General features: G+C 44.1%; 3 protein-coding genes across 7 annotated transcripts in view; 2 read left to right on the forward strand and 1 right to left on the reverse strand.

The window, feature by feature from the left end:
* Positions 1 to 1,102, forward strand: part of LOC137413424 (E3 ubiquitin/ISG15 ligase TRIM25-like) — an 88,371-nt gene extending 87,269 nt beyond the window's left edge. For all 3 annotated transcript variants that reach the window (XM_078770092.1, XM_078770093.1, XM_078770091.1), the window contains exon 8: positions 335 to 1,102. In XM_078770092.1, the coding sequence (XP_078626218.1) occupies positions 335 to 861 (527 nt within the window). In that variant the 3' untranslated portion in view covers positions 862 to 1,102. The remainder of the gene's footprint in view (positions 1 to 334) is intronic.
* Positions 1 to 24,619, reverse strand: part of LOC144889525 (zinc finger BED domain-containing protein 5-like) — a 77,426-nt gene that overhangs the window by 19,778 nt on the left and 33,029 nt on the right. The window lies entirely within an intron of this gene.
* LOC137415668 (E3 ubiquitin/ISG15 ligase TRIM25-like) overlaps positions 21,591 to 24,619 on the forward strand; it is a 62,306-nt gene continuing 59,277 nt past the window's right edge. The window contains exon 1 of one of the 3 annotated variants that reach the window (XM_078770099.1): positions 21,591 to 21,639. The gene's annotated coding sequence lies outside the window, so the exon portion shown is untranslated. Of the gene's footprint in view, positions 21,640 to 22,548; positions 22,730 to 24,619 lie in introns of those variants that run through there. The other 2 variants (XM_078770097.1, XM_078770098.1) reach the window with 2 other exon arrangements.

Here is a 24,619-nt window from a genome sequence, read left to right on the forward strand (position 1 = left end):
TCTCCTCCTACTCCAAAATACTGCCCCTCCCCCTACTCCAAAATACCCCCCCCCCCTCCCGTCCTACTCCAAAATACCCCCCTCCCCTCTTACTCCAAAATACCCCTCCTCCCTCCTACTCCAAAATACCTCCCGTCCTACTCCAAAATACCTCCCCTCTCCTCCTACTCCAAAATACCCTCCTCCCCTCCTACTCCAAAATACCCTCCTCCCTCTTACTCCAAAATAGCCCCCCTCCGTCCTACTAAAAAATATCCGCCCTCCCATGCCTCCTCCAAAATACCCCACCACCCTCTCCAACAAAGTCTGTGACCCCGCGTCGTCGTGTCCGCAGATGGACGGACCCCGAGTCTGAACCCAAACTCTGCACATCGACGGATCAAGATCTCCCGGGATCTCAGGACGGTGACTCGAACCGAGACCGACAATCAGTACCCAGAACATCCTGATCGGTTTGATCGTCTTGCACAAGTTCTTTCATCTGATTGTTTCTCCTCGAGTCGTCATTACTGGGAGGTCGATGTGAGGTCGAGTCGTTCGTGGAGAATCGGGATCTGTTTAAACTCCATGGGGAGGAAAGGGGAAGGGAATGAGTGCTGGTTGGGAGGGAATCCCGAGTCTTGGTGTTTACAGAAATATGAAAACGAATACTCAACATGGCACAACCATCAAGGAACCCTCCTGTCCGTGCCGGGGGATCCTGAACGGTTTGGGTTCTTGTTGGATTGTGAGGAGGGAGAGTTTACGTGTTTCGGGGACTCGCGGGTTCTGCACGTGTTCAGGGGGAACTTCCTGGTCCCCGTTAAACCCGCGATTGCGGTTCATGTTGTTGGTGACTCCGTGCGGTTTTGCTCCTTTTAATGATTTCGTCCATTCCGTTCTGTTCGTGATGAAAGTTTATTTCACAATCTGCAGATTATTTTGTGTTGAATTTATTAAAATCAGGTTCTTGTGTATAACATATATTCACCAGCTGATGAAAGTTTATTTTAAATGAAGTTTAAGAAGGTAATAAGTTTTGTTTCCTGATGTCCTGAACCGACATGAACTGGAAGTCCAAATCTCTCCATGAATGTTGAATTTAAATAAAAACAATTCCCGACATGCTTTTCGGGTTTAAACCCAGTTTCGACCCGAATCAGAACACAATCACCACGTGACCTTTTTTGTCTAATAAAATGATTCAACGATGAACCACAAGGAGGAGCAGTTTTTAGTCGGATCCGACTTCGCCGTGAATCAGACGAAGAACCCTCAAGGTGAGACGTTCATTCTGATCCTCTTCTTCATTCAAACCATAAAATCTCCAGGTAATTATTTTATTTCTTATTCCAATCGATCGGGATTGCGATGTGTTTCACCTATTGATGACGTCACATCTGTGCCCCAAAGGTGTAATCTATCTCGACTTTACTTTAATTTCAAGTGAGGATCTCAGAATGAAAAAAAACAATTCTCCAGGTAAACCCCAAGGTGTGTTCAGTTACCAAGGTTCTTGAAGAGCTCTCGCCAGGAAGCTTAGTCGTTCCAGCAAGCACTCCATGTAAAACTGTTAAGGAACGGCTGGCTTGGCAAGCGCTAGCTAGGTGCTTGGTAACTTGACACACCTTGCTTGTGTGAATCCCACCTGTCCCCACGTGCTTATTTGGAGGTAAAATGGAGACAGGTTCACCTCCTCAATGTCTGGTTGTGTGATCAATCCCTCAATACAGACTCGGTCCAACCCACGGGAGCCCTTGGATCTTTGGACCCGGTCTCCTTCTGGTCTATGATTATCATCTCCGCCTCGTTCGACATCTTCTTGGGCCATGATATCGAGTTCATCGTTTCACGAACCTCACAATCTCCGCAATTGATGTTCGTGCTCCGATCTTACCACGTGACGTCACAATGTAATATATTCCGCTTAAATTAAATAAATCCATGACGTCAACAAGTGATCTGCATCACAGGTAAACCGTTCAAGATGGATCAACGGTCCAGTAATCCTGGTGCTGGCTTTACGGTTAAAGTGGCTCGCTGAAGATCTTGGGGTCTTGAGTTTGAGCCCCTGTCGTGATGTTGACAAAACACCAACAACATCAATGGATCCGATTCTTTAATATTGGGTAAAAGGAAACGATCAAATTGTTCACTCAAGTTGCAAAGTCTTCCCTGAGTTAACTTGCTTCAAAGATGGGTCCATCATTCGAGACCTGCAGAGATGGTTTACGAGGTAAATGTGGTGGTGGAGGTAAATAAACTTTACGTGTAAACCAGGTGTAAATGACACAAATATGGTGGACCCAGTGTGTGATCCACTTCAGCAATCGGTTACTTTGTAAGGATCTACGTAAGGATCTCCATGACACATAAATGTCATCTCCCTCCTCCCCCTCTCCCTCAACCAGGTGAGCTCCAACCTCCTCATAATCCTTCAGCGCGGCGAGGTCCTCCCGTGCCTCCGCGAACTCTCCCTCCTCCATTCCTTCCCCCACATACCAGTGCACAAAGGCACGTTTGGCGTACGTCAAGTCGAACTTGTGATCGAGTCATTCCCAGGCTTCCGCAATGGCCGTCGTGTTGCTCAACATGGACAGAGCACGCACACAAGACTTTGGCCATGATAAAGCTTGCAGATTATTGTGAGAAATCCCTGAGGATATCCCGAAGACTCAATAGCTCAGTGGGTTGATGCCGCACACGTGATGTCTTTGGGTTTGAGTCTCGGGTTGAGTCAGCATTTTCGCAGACTCGTCCCACGCAGGAATATATTCGTTTGTTAAATAAATCTAATATATATATATATATATAATCGGGAGATTAAATAAGACGCAGACGTCGCTTCAGGACGGTCGATCTTTAATTCTCGACAAGCTTTCGACCAACAAACGTCTTCTTCTTAGTCTCCAGAAACAACAGGCATGTACATCAGACAAGTATGTACAGTGAGATATGTGTAAGATGTGCGATATGTGTAGAAGATGCATCCAGAAAGAAGAGCCACGCCAAAGCTCACTCACCATCCCCAAGTTCAGCGGAGTGAAACGCAGCTTACAGTTACCGTTCACATACAAATATATACATATATATATGTATGTATGTATGTATGTACGTCCGTACATACATACATACATACATACATACATACATACATACATACAAAAACACACAAGCATATATTCATATACCATTTGTATTTATATAAGTATGAATACACCACCTACATTTGTAAAGGCAGAATGAATGAATGAGTGAATGAATGGGTTACGGTTAATGATTTGATTGGGTTGATGTTGAAACATTCTTTAATCATCAGAATTTATGCCATGAGGGATTTTTGTCCGAGGTTTACGTATCCAAAAGGACTCACGTTTCAGAATCGTGGTGTGTGATCGATTTGTAATTGATTCAATGGCAGAGATTTGAATGTCATTGTCCCCGGTCGCACCGCGGAGCGAAAGGGGGACCATGGTTTTCCGCTCCGTCCGTGTGTCCGTGCGTGCGAGTGTGCGTGCGTGCGTGCGTGCGTAAGCGAAGGACGGCATTAGAATTTGGTGTGTGGGTGCAATCCACGTCAAAATCCAAGATGGCCGCCGCCATGTATGTCTGACGCCATGTATGTCTGAACTTTGTGAGAGGAATATCTTGAAAAATAAGCGAAGTACCAACTTCTAATCAGGTGTGTGGGTGTATCTAGGCATAAGGAAGAACCCTATTGAAAATTGGGTCGCCACGTCAAAATCAAAGATGGCCGCCGCCATATATACAGTCACGTGAAAAAGTAAGTACACCCCATGTAAAGTTTTGACTTTTTCAACATATTTCAACATACAGCGATTTGATCTTCATTTCAACAATATTAATAGATAAAGGTGATATAATATAACAAATATCATGAAACATTTACATTTTGGAGTCCATCGTATAATTTACATAAACATCAATGCAAATTTCACATGTGGAAAAAGTAAATGCACCCCTACATTTATCACTACTTCAAATACCTAAAATTCAAATCAGGTGCACCAGCTCAGGTGCAAATGATTCGAACATCGTGAGAGAGGATCTTGGAGGAACCTGTCTTATTTAAACTTCAGACATTTAGTTTGGTTTGCTCTTCGTTGTTGAAGTGGGCGGCGTCACCATGCCTCGATCAAAAGAGCTCTCTGAGGCCTTCAGAAAGAAGGTTCTAGATGCCTACGAGTCTGGGAAGGGATTTAAAAAGATCTCCAAACAATTTGAAATCAATCATTCGACTGTCCGGAAGATCATCTACAAGTGGAGAAGATTCCAAACAACTGCCAACTTGTTCAGGCCAGGCCGCCCCAGCAAGTTCAGCCCGAGAGCAGACCGCAAGATGCTGAAAGAAGTCTCTAAGAACCCCAGAATTTTATCACGTGACCTTCCAGGTAGCTCTTGCCACTGTTGATGTCAAAGTGTACGAGTCTACCATAAGAAAGAGGCTGCACAAATTTGATCTGCATGGGAGGTGTGCCAGGAGGAAACATTTGCTGTCCAGAAAGAACATCAGGGCAAGATAATATCATTGTTGCGTTGATCACGCTCAAGAAATATTTAACTGATCAGACTAAGCATTGTCCCTGTCAAATAATGACGTCATAATTGAGGCACCAATGACGTCATCGTTAACAACACTTATTCTCCATGTGAAGTTCTTTACAATGGGCCATGCTTCAATTTTTTCCATGTAGCAGTTTCAGAAATATAGAGGTGCAACTTTTTTCCCCATCATGGCGCCTCTACCATGTGACCTATGACGTCCTAATTATCATTTTAAAATTCTACAGTAGGAGGTGCTCCTTTGATGAACATTTTGTGTCCATCAGACCAACAGTTGCAGAGAAAAGAATTAATACTGGTTGGATGAAGCGTTGTACTTATCGAATTATGACATCATAATGAAGGCACCGCTGACATTATCATTAAAACATCTTATTCACCATCGGGAGTACTTGACAATGAGCCATGTTTCATTTTTTTCCATGGAGGTGTTTTGGGGATATAGAGGTGTGAAGTTTTTCCAAGATGGCACCCTGACCATGTGGCCTATGACATCATAATTATCACAAAAAATTCTACAGGAGGAGGCGCTCCTTTGGTGAAAATTTATTGTCCATCGGACTACCAATTGCAGGGAATTTTTTTTCATACTGATCGGATCAAGCATTGTACTTGTCGAATTATGACGTCATAGTGAAAGCACCGGTGACATCATAATTAACATATCTTGTTCCCCATGGGGAGTACTTGACAATGAGCCACGTTTCAATTTTTGTTTTTTTCCAAGATGGCTTCCGTACCACATGACTTATGACGTAATAATTATGAATAAATACATTATACAGGGGAGGCGCTCCTCTGGTAAAGTGTCGCGTCAATCGCACCAACGGTTGCCGAGAAAATGAATTTTAAAAATGCAGATACGCACGTACGCACACAACTGATCGCTTAGCCATGCTCTTCGCTTCGTGAGCACAGGGTAATAAATGGGGGCAACCCCCGGGTTCGGTTTGGCGGAAAAAAGGGGGCAACGCCCCCACGTTAATTTTTTTCAGGAGTTTACAATTAAGATAAAAACATCCCATATTTAAACGTGAAAAACAAAGCGAAATGGAACCCAAGTGCGTGGATTTCTTCCCCCCGCCACGGCAGATATCGTGGTATTTGCATCGAGTGATGTGATTGGCTGCATCCTTTTTCAAATCAGATTAACAACTTTGAAAATTGTGATTTTTCACAAATGAAGGATTTTCACATATGAAGCCATTTCAGAACGAAGCTTTTCTTCAATTAGACGGATTAGAAACTGTTTGTGTTCAACCTTGGGTGAAGAGAGATTTTCTTCACTGACTCTTCTTCACATAGAAGGTGATTTAACTGTGATGCTGATTCCAGATGACATTGTGGATGTTTACGCTAACTGAAGGGAAAAAGGATTATACCTACTTTAGTCATTAAGGTAAGAACAGTATTTATATTAAGACAATGCTTATGTATGTGAATCACCGGGGAGACATGATGCATGAAGTATTCGATTTCTTTCTTTTTTAGTCAATAATTTGTTGTTACACAAATAGTAATATTGGTGGTAGCTGGTAAACATGTCAAACTAGAAAGCATCTGAAAATGCAAAGCCCGTCCGCATCGGTTTGTATTCAGACGTCGTCCTTTTCTTCTTCCTACTGCTCAGAATAATGAAAACATTAAAAAAAAAAAAAAAAATGAAAATTGATGATTGTATGCAGCCTTGACCTTTCATCTTTAGATATAAAAAAATAATCCGTTTCTAGCTTTCGATTGTTGAATCAATTCTGTGACTCAATATGCAAATTCTTAAAATGTCAGGTCGATCAGATGAAAATTGACAATTTTATGTGATACTGACCATTGACCTTTTGACCAAAATTATTAATTTGCCTTTTTTTTTTTTTTTTTGTATACTGAATCGAGGCTCGTGAAAGAGCTAACATTTACTTCACAAACAAATCAACCAGACAAACAAAATATATAAAAAGAGGGAGCGGAAAACAAGATGGGGAGAGAAGGGGAAGCACACAAACACAACATTTGAGAGCAGGGAGATATGTGGAAGGGAGAGGGCTTGGGGGGAGGAGGCGTGGGAAGGGGGGGGGGGGGGGGCCTTCTCCATATTCACACAATAAAGCTTTGCTGAAAATTTGATGACAAAACTCAATGGTAAAAAAAAGATACGGCCCAGACACACACACGCACGCACACACACATGCACATGCGCACACACACACACACACACACACACACACACACACACACACACACACACACACACACACACACACACACACACACACACACCTGTGGTGTCTGAGGAGCAAGGTGTGGCTGAGGAAGAAGAGGTGTCGGAAAGACTGCAGTGAACGATAGTTGACGTGGTGTACGAGGGGTGAAAACACGAATCGGAATGCAGAACGATTGCTCCGCCATGATAAAGGTCAGTTTACAATTTACATCAAGGGTCACAATTAAAAACACACGAGACATTTAGACGCAGGGAGACGGCCCATCATGTCTGTGTCGCATTAACAACAAACATATTTATATAAAGAAAGAAAAATGTAAAACGTTGTTGTTGTCGTCGTTGTTGTTGATGTTGTTGTTGGTGTATGTATGTTTTTTGGGTTTTGTGGGTTTTTTGTAGTTTTTGATCTTTTTCCTTTCCGGGGTGGGGAGGAGAAGGTTGTTCTTAGGTGAGAAATACACAACATTGGGACTTCCGCTTCCGGTTTCTCGATCGAGGTGGCGACTTTTGTTCTCTCCGGGCATCAAAAGTTGTTATTTTTCCATTCGTGTGTTTGTCAAATTTCCACTCGGTTATTTTATTAGTGGGGGGGCCAATGTAGCAGATTGAAATGCCCGGTGAAATTGCTTGTTAATTTTTGGACACTGGTTGGGCTGTCTTTAGGGATGATATAAGTTCTAGAAAAAATATGTCTCCAATTGTTTCAAGTTCTTTATGGCGGCCATTTTGGATTTTCAAAATGGCGGATGTCGAAAACGTAAAATTCCATTATCTTGGCTTCTAAATGACCTAGAGTTTCGATTCTGGTGTCCAGTTGTACATTTTTGGGGATAGAGAATTGAATGAAACCTTCTTTAATAACCTACAAGGGATAAAAATAGGTTTTTATGGCACAGCCGAACCAGTGTCCAAAATCTAACTTAATGCACATCTATCTTAATTGTTATTTGTTATTTGTATGTTCCAGATTCGTGACCCTGAGCTATGATGGAGCCAAAAAGCAAGAAAACCAAGAAAGAAACTGATTTCACACTTTGCATTCAGTGCCAGGATCCCCAAGGTGCACTAGTGACTGAGCCAGCACTGGGCTCATATGCAAAGTTTCTCCAGTTCATCCAGGAGAGGGCACGATATGGTGATGCCGACTTCAAACAGATCAGCGAACGATTAAGCTGTTTCACTGCCACTGACTTGAGGAACAATAAAGCAAAGTGGCACCGGGCATGTTATGGATCTACATGCAACACTGCTCACCTGGAGCGTGCTAGAGTTCGCCACCAGAAAGCCTGCGAACATGGCGACACCCAGCATCTTCATAAGAGGTGTGGACGTCCTTCTTCTGCACCTGCCGCTGCAAGTACCTCAGGTTCTACGCAAGACGAGACTCTTCGCTTCACACGTTCATCATCAACTCCATTCAACAGAGACCTTTGTTTCTTCTGTCAAGAGGTCACTAAGGAAAGTGTACATGTTGTATGCACGTTCAACGCAGGTAAACAGCTGAAGAAAGCTGTTGAAGAAGGCAGCAACCACAAGTGGAAAGTTCAGCTGAGTGCTGCCATCAGTGCACATGATGCTCATGCGATCGACGTCAAGTATCATCTCCCATGCTGGGTGCAGAATGTCCAACGTGCTCCCAAGAGTGGGACATCAAGTGATGACAAAGAACACATACTGCAAGAAACTAATGTTATCAAAATAGCCGCAGACATTGAGTTTGTCAGCCTTGTTCGCTCTCTACTCCAAGCTGGTGAAATTCTCAACATGTCTGACCTGAAGTCGGTTTACTCCAGGATTCTTGACAATAATGGTGTGCACAATGTCCCATCACCTACTACCCAAGGCATGAAGGAGAAAATCAACTCTCACATTGATGACGTTCACTTCATGAAACCAAAACGTCGAAACGAGTCAGACTGTGTATTCTCCACTGCCGTGCGTGATGCAGCTGTCGAAGATGCAATGACGAAGACAAATGAAAAAAACATCGAACAACTGTTTGAGAGTGCCTCTGTTCTCCGCAGTGCCATTGCTTGTCAGAACAAGCACCCATGGCAATTTGAAGGAGAAATGAACACTGATGATGCTGAAAAGCATGTACCCAAAGTACTCTATGCTTTCCTCCGCTGGCTACTGGAAGGACCAGCCACGAGCATTGAGCCAGAGACTATGCGCTCAGCCACTATTCATCGAGATGTTATAACCATCAGTCAGAACATCATGTACGGCTACAAGTCAAAACGCCAAGTCACGTACAAGCCCAAAGAGCCAGATGCACCATTCCGCCATCGCTTAGAATGGCCACAGCAGCTTGCCGTTGCCATTGTAGTCCATCAGTCCACCAGAAACAAGAAGCTTCTGGATTTCCTGCATGGGTTCGGTCTGTCTGTTGATTATAGTCGGATCTTGCGGTTGGAGACACAGCTGGCCAACTCAGTCATAGAGTCTACGACAGAACAGGGTGTATACTTTCCAAGAACCATGCGCATAGGGACGTTTGTCTTCTTTGCAGTGGACAACAGTGACTTCAATGAAGACACACCTGATGGGAAGCGGACACTCCATGCTACAGCCTGGGCACTCTACCAACGACGGGAACATGCACCCTCCACAGATGAACATAGAACACTGACACTACATGACCGAAAGGCCAGACACCGCTCACTCAAGGTTCTGACTGCTCCAGACTTTGTTCCTTGCCAAGCACCAAACAAACAATCTGCCACAGGTACCACGTATAGCTTCAAGACACGGTCAAACCCAGATGTCACCAAGCCGTACTCTGCGACGGACACAGTGTGGCTACTTTCACGCACAATCATGCGAACAGCTGAAGCTGAGGACGTACAAGACGACATCATCCCACCAGATGACCAGCTGCAAGCTGCAGAACCCCAGAACACATACTTCATCACGGGTGTGGGGAACAAGAAGAGGCAAATCTCACTGGAACCAATAGTACATGAACTTGGTGTCAGGAAGGCTGCAGCCCTACCAGGATTCCATGCATTCACGGGAGCAGACCAGACTGGTCGGTTTGCCGGCAAGGGAAAGCTCACATGTTGGCAAGCCCTCAATAGGTGCTCTGTTGAGGTGGTATCTGCGTTTCATGACCTTGGGGCCTCTGAGGAGCTGAGAGCTGACACAGAAAGTGACATTGAGGCATTTGTATGCCAGCTGTATGAGCCTCGTACTACAGTTGTGGATGTGGGCAAGCTGAGGTGGAGACTGTTTACCAAGAAACAGCTAGAGGCACAGAAGCTGCCACCAACACGGGGAGCTTTACATGAAGCCATTGCTCGTGCACATTTCCAGGCCATGGTGTGGCATCAGGCTGATGTACCGGACCCCCAGCTTCCACAACCAACAGAACATGGATGGAGAGCAGAAGGAGATCAGCTGGTGCCCATCACAACCAAGGACCCTCCAGCCCCAGCTGCCATCACACATCTAATCAAATGTAACTGCAAGAAGACCCAATGCATGTCTCACTGCTCATGCAGGTCTCAGCATCTCAACTGTTCTGAGATGTGTATGTGTGGGGCAGATGAAGAGGTGTGTGGTAACACGGGTCAGGAGCGCCCCATGGGAATCGATAACACTGATGATGAGGAGGATGGAGATCCTTCAATGTAACAATGAACACTGCCAACTAAAAATATTGCACAAAGACATTATAAGTGTACATTTGAACACTAAAGTCCAGCCTTTATGTGATTTAGAAGTGAAAATGATGGAAAAAAATATATATATGTGTTGGCATAAGTGCGTGAAAATCCAAGATGGCTGCCATAAGAACCCTTTTGATCATATGTAGGTGTATAAATGTGTGTTTATTGGATTAAGTATCCGCAAATATGTACATTTGGACACCAAAATTAACACTCTAGGTCATTTAGAAGCCAAGATAATGACAATTTCGGTTTTCAACAAACGCCATTTTGATAATCCAAAATGGCCGCTATAAAGAACTTGAAAAAAATGGAGACATATTTTTTCTACAACTTCTATCATCCCTAAAGACAACCCAACCAGTGTCCACAAATTAACATTTGAATTCAACGGGAAAACATTGGCCCCCCCACTATATCGTCAATGCGTTATTGTTTGTTTCTAGTTCGTTTTGGTTTTAATTTCCTGTAACACGTAATAAATTAATCGTTTTCTGTTTGCACCGCGTGTGCGGCCTTGTACCCTGAGCCTGAGGCTACCCCCGTCGGTGGTTGTTAACTTAACTTAAGTTAATTACTTCGCTGTTTTGCTTGGTTCTTAGATTTTTCCCTATTCCTCCGAACATCTAGTCAGGTTCACTATGTTTTTTCGTTCAAAATCATGGTAGATTAGCAAACCTATACATTTTTGGAAACGTTATTACATGGAAAATCTGAAAATCAATGTTTACATTTGCCATTTACGACCAATTCGATTCGACCAATTCGACCAATTCGACCAATCGACCAATTCCATTCGACCAATTCGACCAATCGATTCGATCGACCATTCGACCAATTCGATCGATTCGATTCGATTCATCGAATTCGATTCGATCGACCATTCGACCAATTCGATTTGCCAATCAATTTGACCGACCTTTGCTTGTGTGGAACGGACTGTGAAAACGATGCGGACTATATTGTCGGATACGACACACAGGACAGTGATGACGAACTCTAAATGGCATATTCTGTAATCGTGTATGTTTGATGCCATTGACTGCCTGTGTATATTTTGTCATTGACTGCCTGTGTAGATGTGAAGTTATACTGACTGCATGTGTATATATGATTTTGCTGACTGCCTGTGTATGTTTGGTGATATGAATTATTGTGACACATTTTGATGTTATTAACTGCCTGTACAAAATGATAACATGTATTTGATTATGCAACTTATCGCGAATATAAAGACAGTATTTTGCAATTCAAAACCTTTGATTCGTGTCTTACCATTCCCCATAGCACTAATTTGATACTTTCATTGGATTCCTTGTCCCTGAAAATATAGGTTTAGTATATTTTTAAAAGTTTTTAGAGTAATTAGAGGCAGAAATAGAACAAAATATGTATTTTACAGTGGCCATTTTGAAAATTCAAAATGGCCGCCAAACAGGTATCTCTCCAAATGTAAACATTGATTTTTAGTTTCCTTATGCTATAACCTTTCCAAAAATGTATAGGTTTGCTAATCTACCATGATTTTGAACGAAATATAATTTATTGGCATAGTGAACCTGACTAATCTATTCTTTGTCTGACGTTTTAAATCCCCCCCCCCCCCCCCAAAACAAAAAACATTTATTTCCTTTTCTCCACGTGTGCTGTTTCGTGTGCTTATGTCCACGTGTGCTGTCTCGCCCGCCCAGATTATCTCCTTGCCTTCCACCTTTTGCCCTGTTCACGTGACTCGTGGTTGGCCCTTTATGCCCTCTCCCCGTCGGTATTTTGTGAATATAACACTGTTCTTCGCGGTTCTGTTTAAATATTATTTAAATATGTTTTATCTTTCCCCTGCAGTGTTTTATTCAGTGGTATATGACAACACGCTGTTTTTCTTCCTATTTAAAAGGCTTTTTTCAATTTCCTCTTCAGCTCATTCCACTTCAAAAAATAATTCAATCTCTTACAATTCTTCCTCACGACATGTTCAAAACTCACCTTCATTCCACCCCTCCGCTATCATTCCTAAACGGATCTCCAACTTGAAAATCACAATAAACCCAATTTGTTATAAATGTTCGTCTTTCATTGATCTTCCACTTCATAAACTCCCCCCTCTCCCCTCCCATCCAAATCTCCCCCCTCACCCCTCCACTCCGAAACTCCCCCCTTTCCCCTCCCCTCCAAAACTCCACCATCACCCCTCCCCTTTAAAACTCCCCCCAACCCCTCCCCTTCAAATCTCCCCCCCCTACCATCCCTCTCCAATTCTCCCCCCTGCCCCCTCCTCCTCAAAGCCCCCTCCTCCCCACTTCATCTCCCTTCTATCCCATACCTTCACCTCTCCCATCCTTCTACTTTCCTCTGATACCCCCTCAAACAACCCCTCACTGTGCCTCATCCCATCACCATCAAACCTTTCGTCCTCGTCATCCTTCCCTTTATTGTAACTCTTCTGTAATTTCTGACAGACTATCAACAGCTCTCCCTACCTCCCCCTCTCATCCTTCATCTGACCCTACCGGTCCCCTCCCCTGTCCTGCACCCGATGCTTCCCCTCTCTCTTTATTAACGGTATGGACTTCAAACAACCGGGGCCTTCGCTCAAACCTGACTGATCTCTCCATACAGGTTGCTTCTGACAATCCAGACTTGATCTGCTTAACAGAAACTTTCCTCCTTCAAGATGTCTCTGATTCCTTAATATCTCTTCCTGGTTACTCCCTCCTCCGGTATGATAGACCTGAGCCTCGTCCTAGTGGTGGGGTTGCTATCTTTATCAAAAACTCTCTTCCTCACTCTCCTTGCACTGCCCTCTCTCCACCTCACCCCCAGGAGTACCTCTGGCTACGATTTCCTCTCCACTCCCACCTTTTGTTCATATGTGTTCTGTACCGTCCTCCAAATAGTGATGACTCCATTTACATTTCGCTGTCTGACAACATGGACCAACTTCTATTCACTCATCCCAACTCTCTCTTCCTCATATGTGGCGACTTCAACTGTCATCATGCCAGCTGGCTGGGTGTAGGTTCCTCTCTCACCAGTCATGGCACCTCAGCAAAGGACTTCTGTGACTCATTGAGACTGACACAATCTGTCAATTTCCCAACCCGGATCTCAGTCAACGGAGCATCTTCTCTTCTCGACTTGGTTATGACAAACTTCCCTGCAAATGTCTGCTGCTCTTCCTCTGCTCCAATCAGTTCTTCTGATCATGTGCTTGTTAAAGTGGACATCTCTGGCCATTCTCAGAGAGTCTCCTCAGCGTCGATGAGGCTGGCGTTGAACTCAGGCCGACTGGCACGGTCTTCAAGCAGCCATCAATCATCTGGACTGGTCTCCTATCTCCACTGCCTCTGACATCAATTCTTCCTGTGAATTCTTCCAAAGCAAACTGCTCTCTCTCATGCACAGATTTATCCCATCTCGTCTTCAGTTGTCTTACCCTTCCTCCCGTCCATGGTACACTGAATGTTGTAGTGAGGCAGTTGCCCTGAAACAACTTGCCTTTGCCTCTTGGAAGGCTAATCCAACTGATGACAATCTCAGTTCCTTCCACCAAGCTCAGAACAAGTGTGTGTCTATGTTCAGGAGTGCCAGGAAGCACTATCTCTCCACACTCAAGAATGAACTCTCAAACCTGTCTCCTTCCTCCAAATCCTGGTGGCGTCTGGTCAAATCCGTTTCTGGTCTTTGTTCCCCCTCCATTCCCTCCCTTACCTCAAATGGCGACACAGTTGACACCGCACGTGACAAAGCCGAATGCCTCAACGCTGTTTTTGCCTCAAAATATTGTGTCCCAAACCCATCTCTCTCTGTTCCCACCTTACCCAGTCGAACCCAACTGCTCCTGGACTCTGTGTCCTTCTCTCCTGACAAGGTGAAGAAGTTTTGTCAAACCTCGACTGATTCTGCAACTGGACCAGACGGCATCAGTCCACGGGTCCTAAAATCCTGCTCTGCCACTCTATCTCACCCTCTCTCTGTTCTTTTCTCCCTCTCTTTTGCTCAAGGTCATCTGCCAGCTTCTTGGAAATCAGCAAACATTGCCGCTTTGCACAAGAAAGGTGCAAAAACAGATTCTTGCAACTACAGACAAATCAGCCTGCTCCCAATTATCATCAAAGTCATGGAATCCATCATTGCTTCGGATATCAAATCCTTCCTCTTCTCCACAGGCTTGATCTCCGATCATCAATGTGGATTCAGACCAGGTCATTCTACTCTGGACATGCTGCTTCTGCTTTCTCAACAACGGATGGAGGTCCTCAATGCGAAACAAGAAGTCAGAGCTGTCTCCCTTGACATATCACGTGCCTTCGATATGGTCTGGCACCCAGCTCGGCTCACCAAACTCTCCTCCTATGATATCCATGGAAATCTCCACGCATGGCTTGCGGACTTCTTCTCTGGTCGTAGTCAACGTGTGGCCCTGAATGGATTTCTCTCATCTCCCCTTCCTGTTCAGGCTGGAGTTCTCCAAGGTAGTGTTCTGGGCCCTGTGCTTTTTCTGATCTTCATCAATGATCTCTCCGACTGTCTGGAAAATCCTCTCTATCTCTTTGCTGATGACTCCACTCTCTGCCGCTCCATTCCTCATCCCTCAGATCGGCAGTCTACAGCCTCCTCGCTCTCTGCAAACCTAGACAAAATCACAGACTGGTCAAACAAGTGGAACATGTCTTTCAATCCTGACAAATCTAACACTCTTACTATGTCTCTCCGAAAAGACAGCACTGGCCAAACCCTCCCATCTACTTTCTCAACAATCCTCTCCAAGATGTTCTGTCGCTCAAGCTTTTGGGCGTCACTATCTGCCATGATCTTTCCTGGGAAAACCACATTTCCACGCTGGCTTCCAAACACAGTTGCCGAATGGGCATCCTCCGTCGTGCGAAGTCATTTCATGGCACGACTGAGCTCCTCACCACAAACAAGGCTTTCATCCACAGCTCAATGGAATACTGTACTGCCTCACACCTAGCTCGGCTTCACGCTGTTCAAACCAAAGCTTTCAGAATCATTGGAATCTCCCGCGATGATGCTAACTCCGAGGGCCTTTTACTCACTCACCGCAGGCAGGTTGGTAGTCTTTCTGTCTTCTACCGACTCCTCTCCCGCCTTGCTCCCCCAGCTCTCTCTGTGCTCTGTCCTCCAAATATTCCTCCAGGTCGCACAAGATCTGCTAGCAACCCTCTTCTGGTTAAGCTGCCAAAATCTAGGCTCTCTGATCACCTTCACTGTTTCATTCCTCTTTTCTCCCGCCTCTGGAACAAACTCCCCCACTCCCTTCAATCCCACTCCTCCGTCCAGGTCTCTAAAACAGGTGTTCACCACCATCTCTTATCTTCCCCCATCCAAAACCTTGATCTTTTCTAGCCCTGCTAATTCACCCCAGATCCACTTTTTTTGAAATTCCAACTTCTTTCCTGGAAGTCTTTGCAGTGTCCATATGTTTTATACCTCTCCAACCTCCCCCTAAGCCCTCTCCCTCCTACAGATCTCTCGATGGCCCTACTCTCAAATGTTGTGTTTGTGTCCTTCCCACTCTCTCCCCATCTTGTCTTCTGCTCCCCTTATTGTATGTTTTATGTGTCGGTTTGACTTTTTGTGTGATTAATGTTCGCTCTTTCACGAGCCTCGATCTTGTATTCAAAAAACAATCAAAAAAAAAACATCAAGCACACACCACCCCTTGATGACACACTCCGCACAGAAACTAATGTGGATTCTTCTTCACGGTGATTACTTCCGCTACCAAAGGTGCATGGAGGTTATGTTTTCACCCCTATCTGTCTGTTTGTTTGTTTGTAAACAAAATATCTCAAAAAGTTGTGGACGGATTCGGACGAAATTGGGCAGAGAGGAAGCGTATGTGACAAGGACAAAATGGTTTGATTTTGGTGAAGATCTGGATTCGGATCCGGCTATTAGAATTTTAAGTGATTCTTCACCATTGGGAGATCGGGCCAAAAACGATACATAGCAGGATATCTCAAAAAGTTATTGATGGATTTGGACAAAACTTGTTTGACAGGTTGTGTGTGAGACAATAAATAATCTTTTTGATTTTGGTAAAGATCCTGATCCGGATGCAGCTCGTATAATTTTTTCGTGATTCTTTACCATTGAGTGATATGGCAAACCAGGTGGAGGTATGTATGCTCTCTTCGGAGTGCTGTTCTATTTTCAGCCTGCAACACCAGTAGTCTAGGACCTGGCTTAGACATGTATGCACATAATTTAGGAGAGGATAACTCAACTGTTATAGGCTAATATGACCCCAAGGAACAACTTGGGATGTGTGCCAAAATCTCTATCCGGGACGAAAAGCCCGAAAATGACCACGCCCTTTTAAAATGACCACGCCCTTTTTCATCAGAAATGCTACTTCCGACATAGCTGTATCTTCGAAACCGTTAGAGCTACAGATTTTCTGAGGTGCTCAAAATGTTCAGAATGGCCATGTTTAGGGGATCATAGAAGTGTAAAATTTCTAATTTGATATTTTACGAGAAAATGGCTAAAAACCGTTAGGTCAACTTATTACCATACAACTACCTACATACTGGAATTGCCATATATTTATTAACTTAAACTTTCCGGACTTAGAGCAAAGTTAGAACATTTGTGTCATCTCCTAGAGTTGAACTGACAATTTGGAATTTGAACAATACAAGGGATTTTTTAAAAAGAAAGAAAGCGAGCATTTGGTTCATATAAAGAAATACTATTTTCAATCATTACATACTACTAGGGCATGCCCGTACTATATCTATATCTAAAATTATATCCCCCCCCTCTATTTACATGAAATGGTTTGGTCCAAAGCGAACGGCTTCCGGAGTTTGGTAAAGAAATCGCCATCGCGTGCACAAACGCGCAGGAAAGCGAATGAATCGCAAATTCGTTTTTATTAGTTGTAAAACATAGTTTAACGCCAACATAGTTTGCAAACGTGAAATAAATGAATACGCTCTCAAATGTGCCATCCGAGGCAGAGTGTGCCCGCCACGTTCGGCACACGCGATCGTTCGCTGCTCTCTGATTGGTTGAATCGTTTTTTGGACATAGCTCGGTAAGTAATTGTCCGATTAATATGAAACCTTGAAAAGGCACATCCTCGGGTCCCCAGCAATATACCTGGCAAGTTAAAAGTATATCGGACCCGTGGTTGTCGAGAAACAGCGGTCACAGACAGACAAACATACAAACGTACAAACGTACAGACAGAGATTACTGGAATTATAGATAGATTATCAATGGAATGTGAACTTAAAATAAAAAATAAAAAACAAAACTTATTACTTTAGTAGGCAGCAGTATCGAGAGAGCTTAAATGTTTCAAAGATCAGCAGGGAAATTGTCCAACAGCGAACAATACAACTTTTAACACCACGTTGGTACTGTTTATGAGTCATGTAAACCAGGGTCAGGAACATGAAGAGTAACACAACAGAGTCCAGGTATGAGGATGATGAGCAGCGTTCATTCAGTGATAGGGTTTTTACAATAATCACCTCCCTTGCATTTGCAGTACTTGCAACACTTGATCCCAGCTACCCTGCAGGGACACCCATTCTTGCGAGCACATTTGCCACACGTGCAGGGATCTGGCAGGCCTTCGGGTTTTGAGATCACAATCTCAGGGACTAATAAACTGCCCCTTCTTACAAAACCATAAGACTCGGCATTCATAAACAAGGTGGCGTCTCTAAATGGGGCTTGGACCCACAGCTGCTGTTGGTGATAGCCTCCATGGATATGTTTCCTTGCATTAGTTGAGGTGCAAGTGGTTCTCTCAAAGTCCATCTTGAGGGCATTGCTATCAAATGCAGCGAGACGCAGGTCGTCAAATGTCTTCAGGTCTGTTAATGGTTTGAGGCACTTGACCAAGAATGTCTCCGCCATCTGTATTGCGCTTTCTGTTAGCTGTGGACAGTCGAAATTCAGGATCGGAGAGGAATTTCCTGGTTGGCGGACAGCATTCAGGGCTGCAAGTTTAGTTGATATCTTGCTAGTTGTATCGCACCCAGTCAGCGCATGGAGTGCTGGGAGACACTTTGTGACCAACCCACAGAAGCCACAGATATAAGACTAGGTATATATATTAAAGCTTGTCTTACCATTTCGCTGTACTTCAGTGAGATATTATCTCTGTGACACTGGATGGATAAGTCGTTCTCTCACTGTTTCACTCTCTCCGGATCTTGTAGCACTGGTGCTATGAAGCAGTCTTGTTAGTTTATCATTGAATGATTATATTAATTAGTAGAGGACCTGGCTTAGACATGTATGCACATAATTAGGAGAGGATAACTCAACTGTTATAAATATATGGCAATTCCAGTATGTAGGTAGTTGTATGGTAATAAGTTGACCTAACGGTTTTTAGCCATTTTCTCGTAAAATATCAAATTAGAAATTTTACACTCTTCTATGATCCCCCTAAACATGGCCATTCTGAACATTTTGAGCACCTCAGAAAATCTGTAGCTCCAACGGTTTCGAAGATACAGCTATGTCGGAAGTTGCACTTCTGATGAAAAAGGGCGTGGTCATTTTTAAAAGGGCGTGGTCATTTTCGGGCTTTTCGTCCCGGATAGAGATTTTGGCACATATCCCAAGTTGTTCCTTGGAGTCATATTAGCCTATAACAGTTGAGTTATCCTCTCCTAAATTCTGTGCATACATGTCTAAGCCAGGTCCTAGACTACAGACAGGGGGCCAAATCTTCCCCGTTCTTTCTTACTGGCGTATTCGGCGGAGAAGCACAGTCAAGGTCAGAGTGCTGACCAGTCCACACGAACACCTCACAAACAATCACTCAAATCACACATCACTCTCATCTTCCACAAGAAAAGAAAGTAATTAATTATATTTTGTGACCTCTTTGCCTTTTACTGATGTGGTTTACCAATGGGGGGAGGGGGAAATTTAAAATGCGATGCCAGGCACCCCCTCCAACCCCACCCCTCCATGACCATTTGTTCTGCTTTGTTGAGATGGGATAAACACTTCATGTTGTTTGGAAGCCCCACCCATTAGTGGGAGGTCGCACGTTGGTGCGTGAACCCACTTCCCTCATGTTGTTTAGAAGCCCCGCCCATTAGTGGGAGGTCGCACGTTGGTGCGTGAACCCACTTCCCTCATGTTGTTTAGAAGCCCCGCCCATTAGTGGGAGGTCGCACGTTGGTTGCGTGAACCCAATTCCGTCATGTTGTTTAGAAGCCCCGCCCATTAGTGGGAGGTCGCACGTTCGTTGCGTGAAGCCACTTCCCTCATGTTGTTTAGAAGCCCCGCCCATTAGTGGGAGGTCGCACGTTGGTGCGTGAACCCACTTCCCTCATGTTGTTTAGAAGCCCCGCCCATTAGTGGGAGGTCGCACGTTGGTTGCGTGAAGCCACTTCCCTCATGTTGTTTAGAAGCCCCGCCCATTAGTGGGAGGTCGCACGTTGGTTGCGTGAAGCCACTTCCCTCATAGTCTAGTAGGAAGACTAGGTCCCCCTGCACCCCCCGGAGATATACTTCTAATCAGTGTTTCTAGATTGGACAAAATGTGTAGAAAATGACTAGCTATGGCCCCAAGCTGAAAAAATGTCCCACATACCATTTTTATGCAAATTACTGCTGCAAATTTTATGCAAAATTATGCAAATTTTATGCAAATTTTTGATGAGGAGTAGAGTTGAGGGGTCTTTGAGGGCTTCATCGAGGTGCTCTCGGTTGCAAGACTGGGTCATTCTGAGAAGCACAGCAGGGTCAGAGATCATGATGTTCTCCTCCTCAGTGAATCTCTCCATCAACAGCCTCTCCATTGCCTCACACACTGTTTTGAGGCAAAAGAGGGACTTTGCGTAGGCCTTTCCACTGAGAACACCTTTGAGAGATCCACTTGTTACTAGTTGTGCCTCAAAGAGAATCTCTGCATATCCAGAACCACGCATCTTGTGTCCAGTGAGCATCCCGATGTAGTTCATGGATGTGTGGAAGGGTCCAATCGTTACTACATGACTAGCAAATTCATTTGGCCAGCGCCAGATGATGGGAAGGGCTTTCATGCAGACACCCAGATCAAATGTATTCAGGACCCATCTCTGACCCACCTCAGCAGTTGCTGCCTCGGAACGCTTCAGTAGCTCACGAACAACTGCGTTGTCTGTGATCGGTCTGTGCCTGGTGCCTGCATGGCATGGCAATGGCCTGCAGCCTGTGCCTGGGCTAGGGGGTTTCACCTCTGCAACTGGTTCTCCCCCACCCAGCAAATCAACAGTCGACTACTGCACGCCTATCCACCAACCGATCACAGACAACGCAGTTGTTCGTGAGCTACTGAAGCGTTCCGAGGCAGCAACTGCTGAGGTGGGTCAGAGATGGGTCCTGAATACATTTGATCTGGGTGTCTGCATGAAAGCCCTTCCCATCATCTGGCGCTGGCCAAATGAATTTGCTAGTCATGTAGTAACGATTGGACCCTTCCACACATCCATGAACTACATCGGGATGCTCACTGGACACAAGATGCGTGGTTCTGGATATGCAGAGATTCTCTTTGAGGCACAACTAGTAACAAGTGGATCTCTCAAAGGTGTTCTCAGTGGAAAGGCCTACGCAAAGTCCCTCTTTTGCCTCAAAACAGTGTGTGAGGCAATGGAGAGGCTGTTGATGGAGAGATTCACTGAGGAGGAGAACATCATGATCTCTGACCCTGCTGTGCTTCTCAGAATGACCCAGTCTTGCAACCGAGAGCACCTCGATGAAGCCCTCAAAGACCCCTCAACTCTACTCCTCATCAAAAATTTGCATAAAATTTGCATAATTTTGCATAAAATTTGCAGCAGTAATTTGCATAAAAATGGTATGTGGGACATTTTTTCAGCTTGGGGCCATAGCTAGTCATTTTCTACACATTTTTTCCAATCTAGAAACACTGATTAGAAGTATATCTCCGGGGGGTGCAGAGGGACCTAGTCTTCCTACTAGACTATCATGTTGTTTAGAAGACCCGCCCATTAGTGGGAGGTCGCACGTTGGTGCGTGAATCCCCTCCCTCATGTTGTTTGGCAGCCCCGCCCATTAGTGGGAGGTCGCACGTTGGTGGGCGGTTCCACGAAAAAGACAAAAACAGTGTTTGGCTTTTCCATCGACTCGGCAAGCTCAAGTGTACCCAGAAACATCACAAGGATTCAAGTTTATTTGGTGAGTTAAATCGAGTTTATTTGGTGAGTTAAATCAAGTTTATTTGGTGAGTTAAATCAAGTTTATTTGGTGAGTTAAATCAAGTTTATTTGGTGAGTTAAATCAAGTTTATTTGGTGATTTAATTCAAGTTTATTTGGTGAGTTAAATCAAGTTTATTTGGTGAGTTAAATCAAGTTTATTTGGTGACTTAAATCAAGTTTATTTGGTGAGTTAAATCGAGTTTATTTGGTGAATTAGTTTATTTCGTGAGTTAGTTTATTTGGTGAGTTAAATCGAGTTTATTTGGTGAGTTAAATCAAGTTTATTTGGTGAGTTAAATCAAGTTTATTTGGTGAGTTAAATCAAGTTTATTTGGTGAGTTAAATCAAGTTTATTTGGTGAGTTAAATCAAGTTTATTTGGTGAGTTAAATCAAGTTTATTTGGTGAGTTAAATCAAGTTTATTTGGTGAGTTAAATCGAGTTTATTTGGTGAGTTAGTTTATTTGGTGAGTTAGTTTATTTGGTGAGTTAGTTTATTTGGTGAGTTAAATCGAGTTTATTTGGTGAGTTGAATCGAGTTTATTTGGTGAGTTAAATCGAGTTTATTTGGTGAGTTAAATCGAGTTTATTTGGTGAGTTAAATCGAGTTTATTTGGTGAGTTAAATCAAGTTTATTTGGTGAGTTAAATCAAGTTTATTTGGTGAGTTAAATCAAGTTTATTTGGTGAGTTAAATCAAGTTTATTTGGTGAGTTAAATCGAGTTTATTTGGTGAGTAAAGCTGAAAATATATTATTTTGCAGAGACGTCATTATTATTAATCCCAATTTTGTGGAGAACTTCTTCGTTGCAGTTAGTGTATCCACCCTGAGAAGATAATGACGTCGATTCTCGGATCGGAACGGTGTTCACTTCCCGGAATGACGTCACTGCGTCACGTACTATGAAGGCGTTCACTTCCTGGACCGGTTCCGTAACCACAGGAAAGTTTATCCGGTTATAGATTTTGTTCATTTTATTCCTTGAAGGACGAAAACGTTTTGTTTCTTCCTTTGTACATCTTTTGTCTTTGTTGGTGAAGCCTCCTCTTTCAGTACACACCTGATACGGTGAGTCCGATGCACACGCACACCGACCACGCACTTGTGTAGTACACTGTACAGGTAATGTGATACTGTTGATCAGAATGTACCTGTTTTTATCATGTTACCAGGTAAGTCAAAGAATGCAGACCGAGACGAGAACGGCACTCAGAAGAGAGCACATACCTCCACCTGGTTAGCCATATCTGATATAATTATTATAAATTCAATGGTGAAGAATCACTGGATAAATTAAATAATTCTCATATCCGAATCCATATTCAGATCTTCACCAAAATCGAATCCATTTGGCCTTGTCAGACACCCAACCTGTCCACCAAGTTTCGTCCGAATCCGTCCACAACTTTTTGAAATATTTTGTTCACACACAAACAGGGGTGAAAACATAACCACGATCCACCTTTGGCGGAGGTAACAAGGTTTGAATATGTAGACACGGTGTCTGTAAGCATCCTCGGTGCAGGATCTCCGACACGGTGCATCATGAACTCTTGTAATGGGATGAAGTTGTTTGGAATCTGTGAATCCCATTGTTGTTGTGATTCAGAAGAGAGCTGGAACTACACTTGGTAGAGCGCACACCTCCACCAGATTGAACAGTTTACGGTTTGTATCCACCGATTTAACCAAGGGTTTTATAAGGAAAGATAAAGACTGTTTTCATCTTTTCCTATCAACTGCATGAACTGTTTTCATTATTATTTTTGTATACACAGTCGAGGCTCGTGTAAGAGCTAGTCCGAGTACTCTGACCGGATCCGGCCGCATCAGGACAAAAGGAACAGGAGAGAGAGGTAAGGGCGGAAACACAAACAGCTGAGTTGAAGGAAAAAATGGAGGGAGACTTGGACAAACAATAGGGTGGTGGGGATGGGGGATAGGAGAGGATGCATGGGGTGGACAATATGGATAAAGGAGGGAAAACTGGAAATTTGGAAGGACGAGGGATTGGGGTGTAGAGGCGGTCAACCAGGGTAGAAAAGTTAATGGTTTTGGAATGGGGGATGATCTGAGGTGGTGGTGAACGGTTGCCTTGAAGACCTGGATGGAGGAATGAGATTGAAAAAGATGTGGGAGTTTGTTCCTTAGGTGGGGGAGGTGATGGGGGGTAGGGGGGGGATGAGGAACAAATGAGTGGAGGTGAGTAGTGATCCTGGATTTCGGTTGTTTCACCAGAAGGGGGTTGATGGTGGACCGTGTCAGACGTGCAGAAACCTGGGAAGGGGGTTGGAAGTGGGACAAGGCACATAAAGAGCACAAGGTGCAAGACCAGAAAGGAGGTGGTTGAAGACAGAGAGACCCCCGATCTGTCTGCAATGTCGGAGTGGTAACCCCCAGAGACTCAGCTTCATCGTGGGAGATTCCAGTAATCTTATACGTCTTGGTTTCCATAGCGACAAGCTGAGTAAGGTGTGATGCAGGGGAGCCAGCCCAGAGGGGAGAGCAATACTCCATCAAGCTGGGAATGAAGGCCTTGTAGGTAGTTAGGAGTTCAGGTGTGCCAAGGATGGGCCTTGTAGGTGGATAGGAGTTCAGGTGTGCCAAGGAAGGACTTTGTACGACAGAGGATGTCCAGTTGGTGGCTGGTTTTGGAGGCCGACTTTGAAATGTGATTTTCCCAAGAAACATCATCGCTGATAGTGAGACCCAGGACTTTGAATAACTGAACTTCCTCCAGATGATTGTTAAGAAAGTAGATTGGAGGTTTTGACAGATTGTCCAGAGAGAGAGAGAGAGAGAGAGAGAGAGACAGACAGAGACAGACAGAGAGAGAGAGAGAGGGAGACATAGACAGGGAGACATAGACAGGGAGACATAGACAGTGAGAGACAGAGTGTGAGAGTGAGAGAGTGAATGAGATTTATCAGGATTGAAAGACATATTCCAAGTGTTTGA

The sequence above is a fragment of the Myxine glutinosa genome, chromosome 1 (assembly GCF_964187855.1).
Source record: "Myxine glutinosa chromosome 1, kmMyxGlut1.1, whole genome shotgun sequence".
NCBI lineage: Eukaryota > Metazoa > Chordata > Myxini > Myxiniformes > Myxinidae > Myxine > Myxine glutinosa.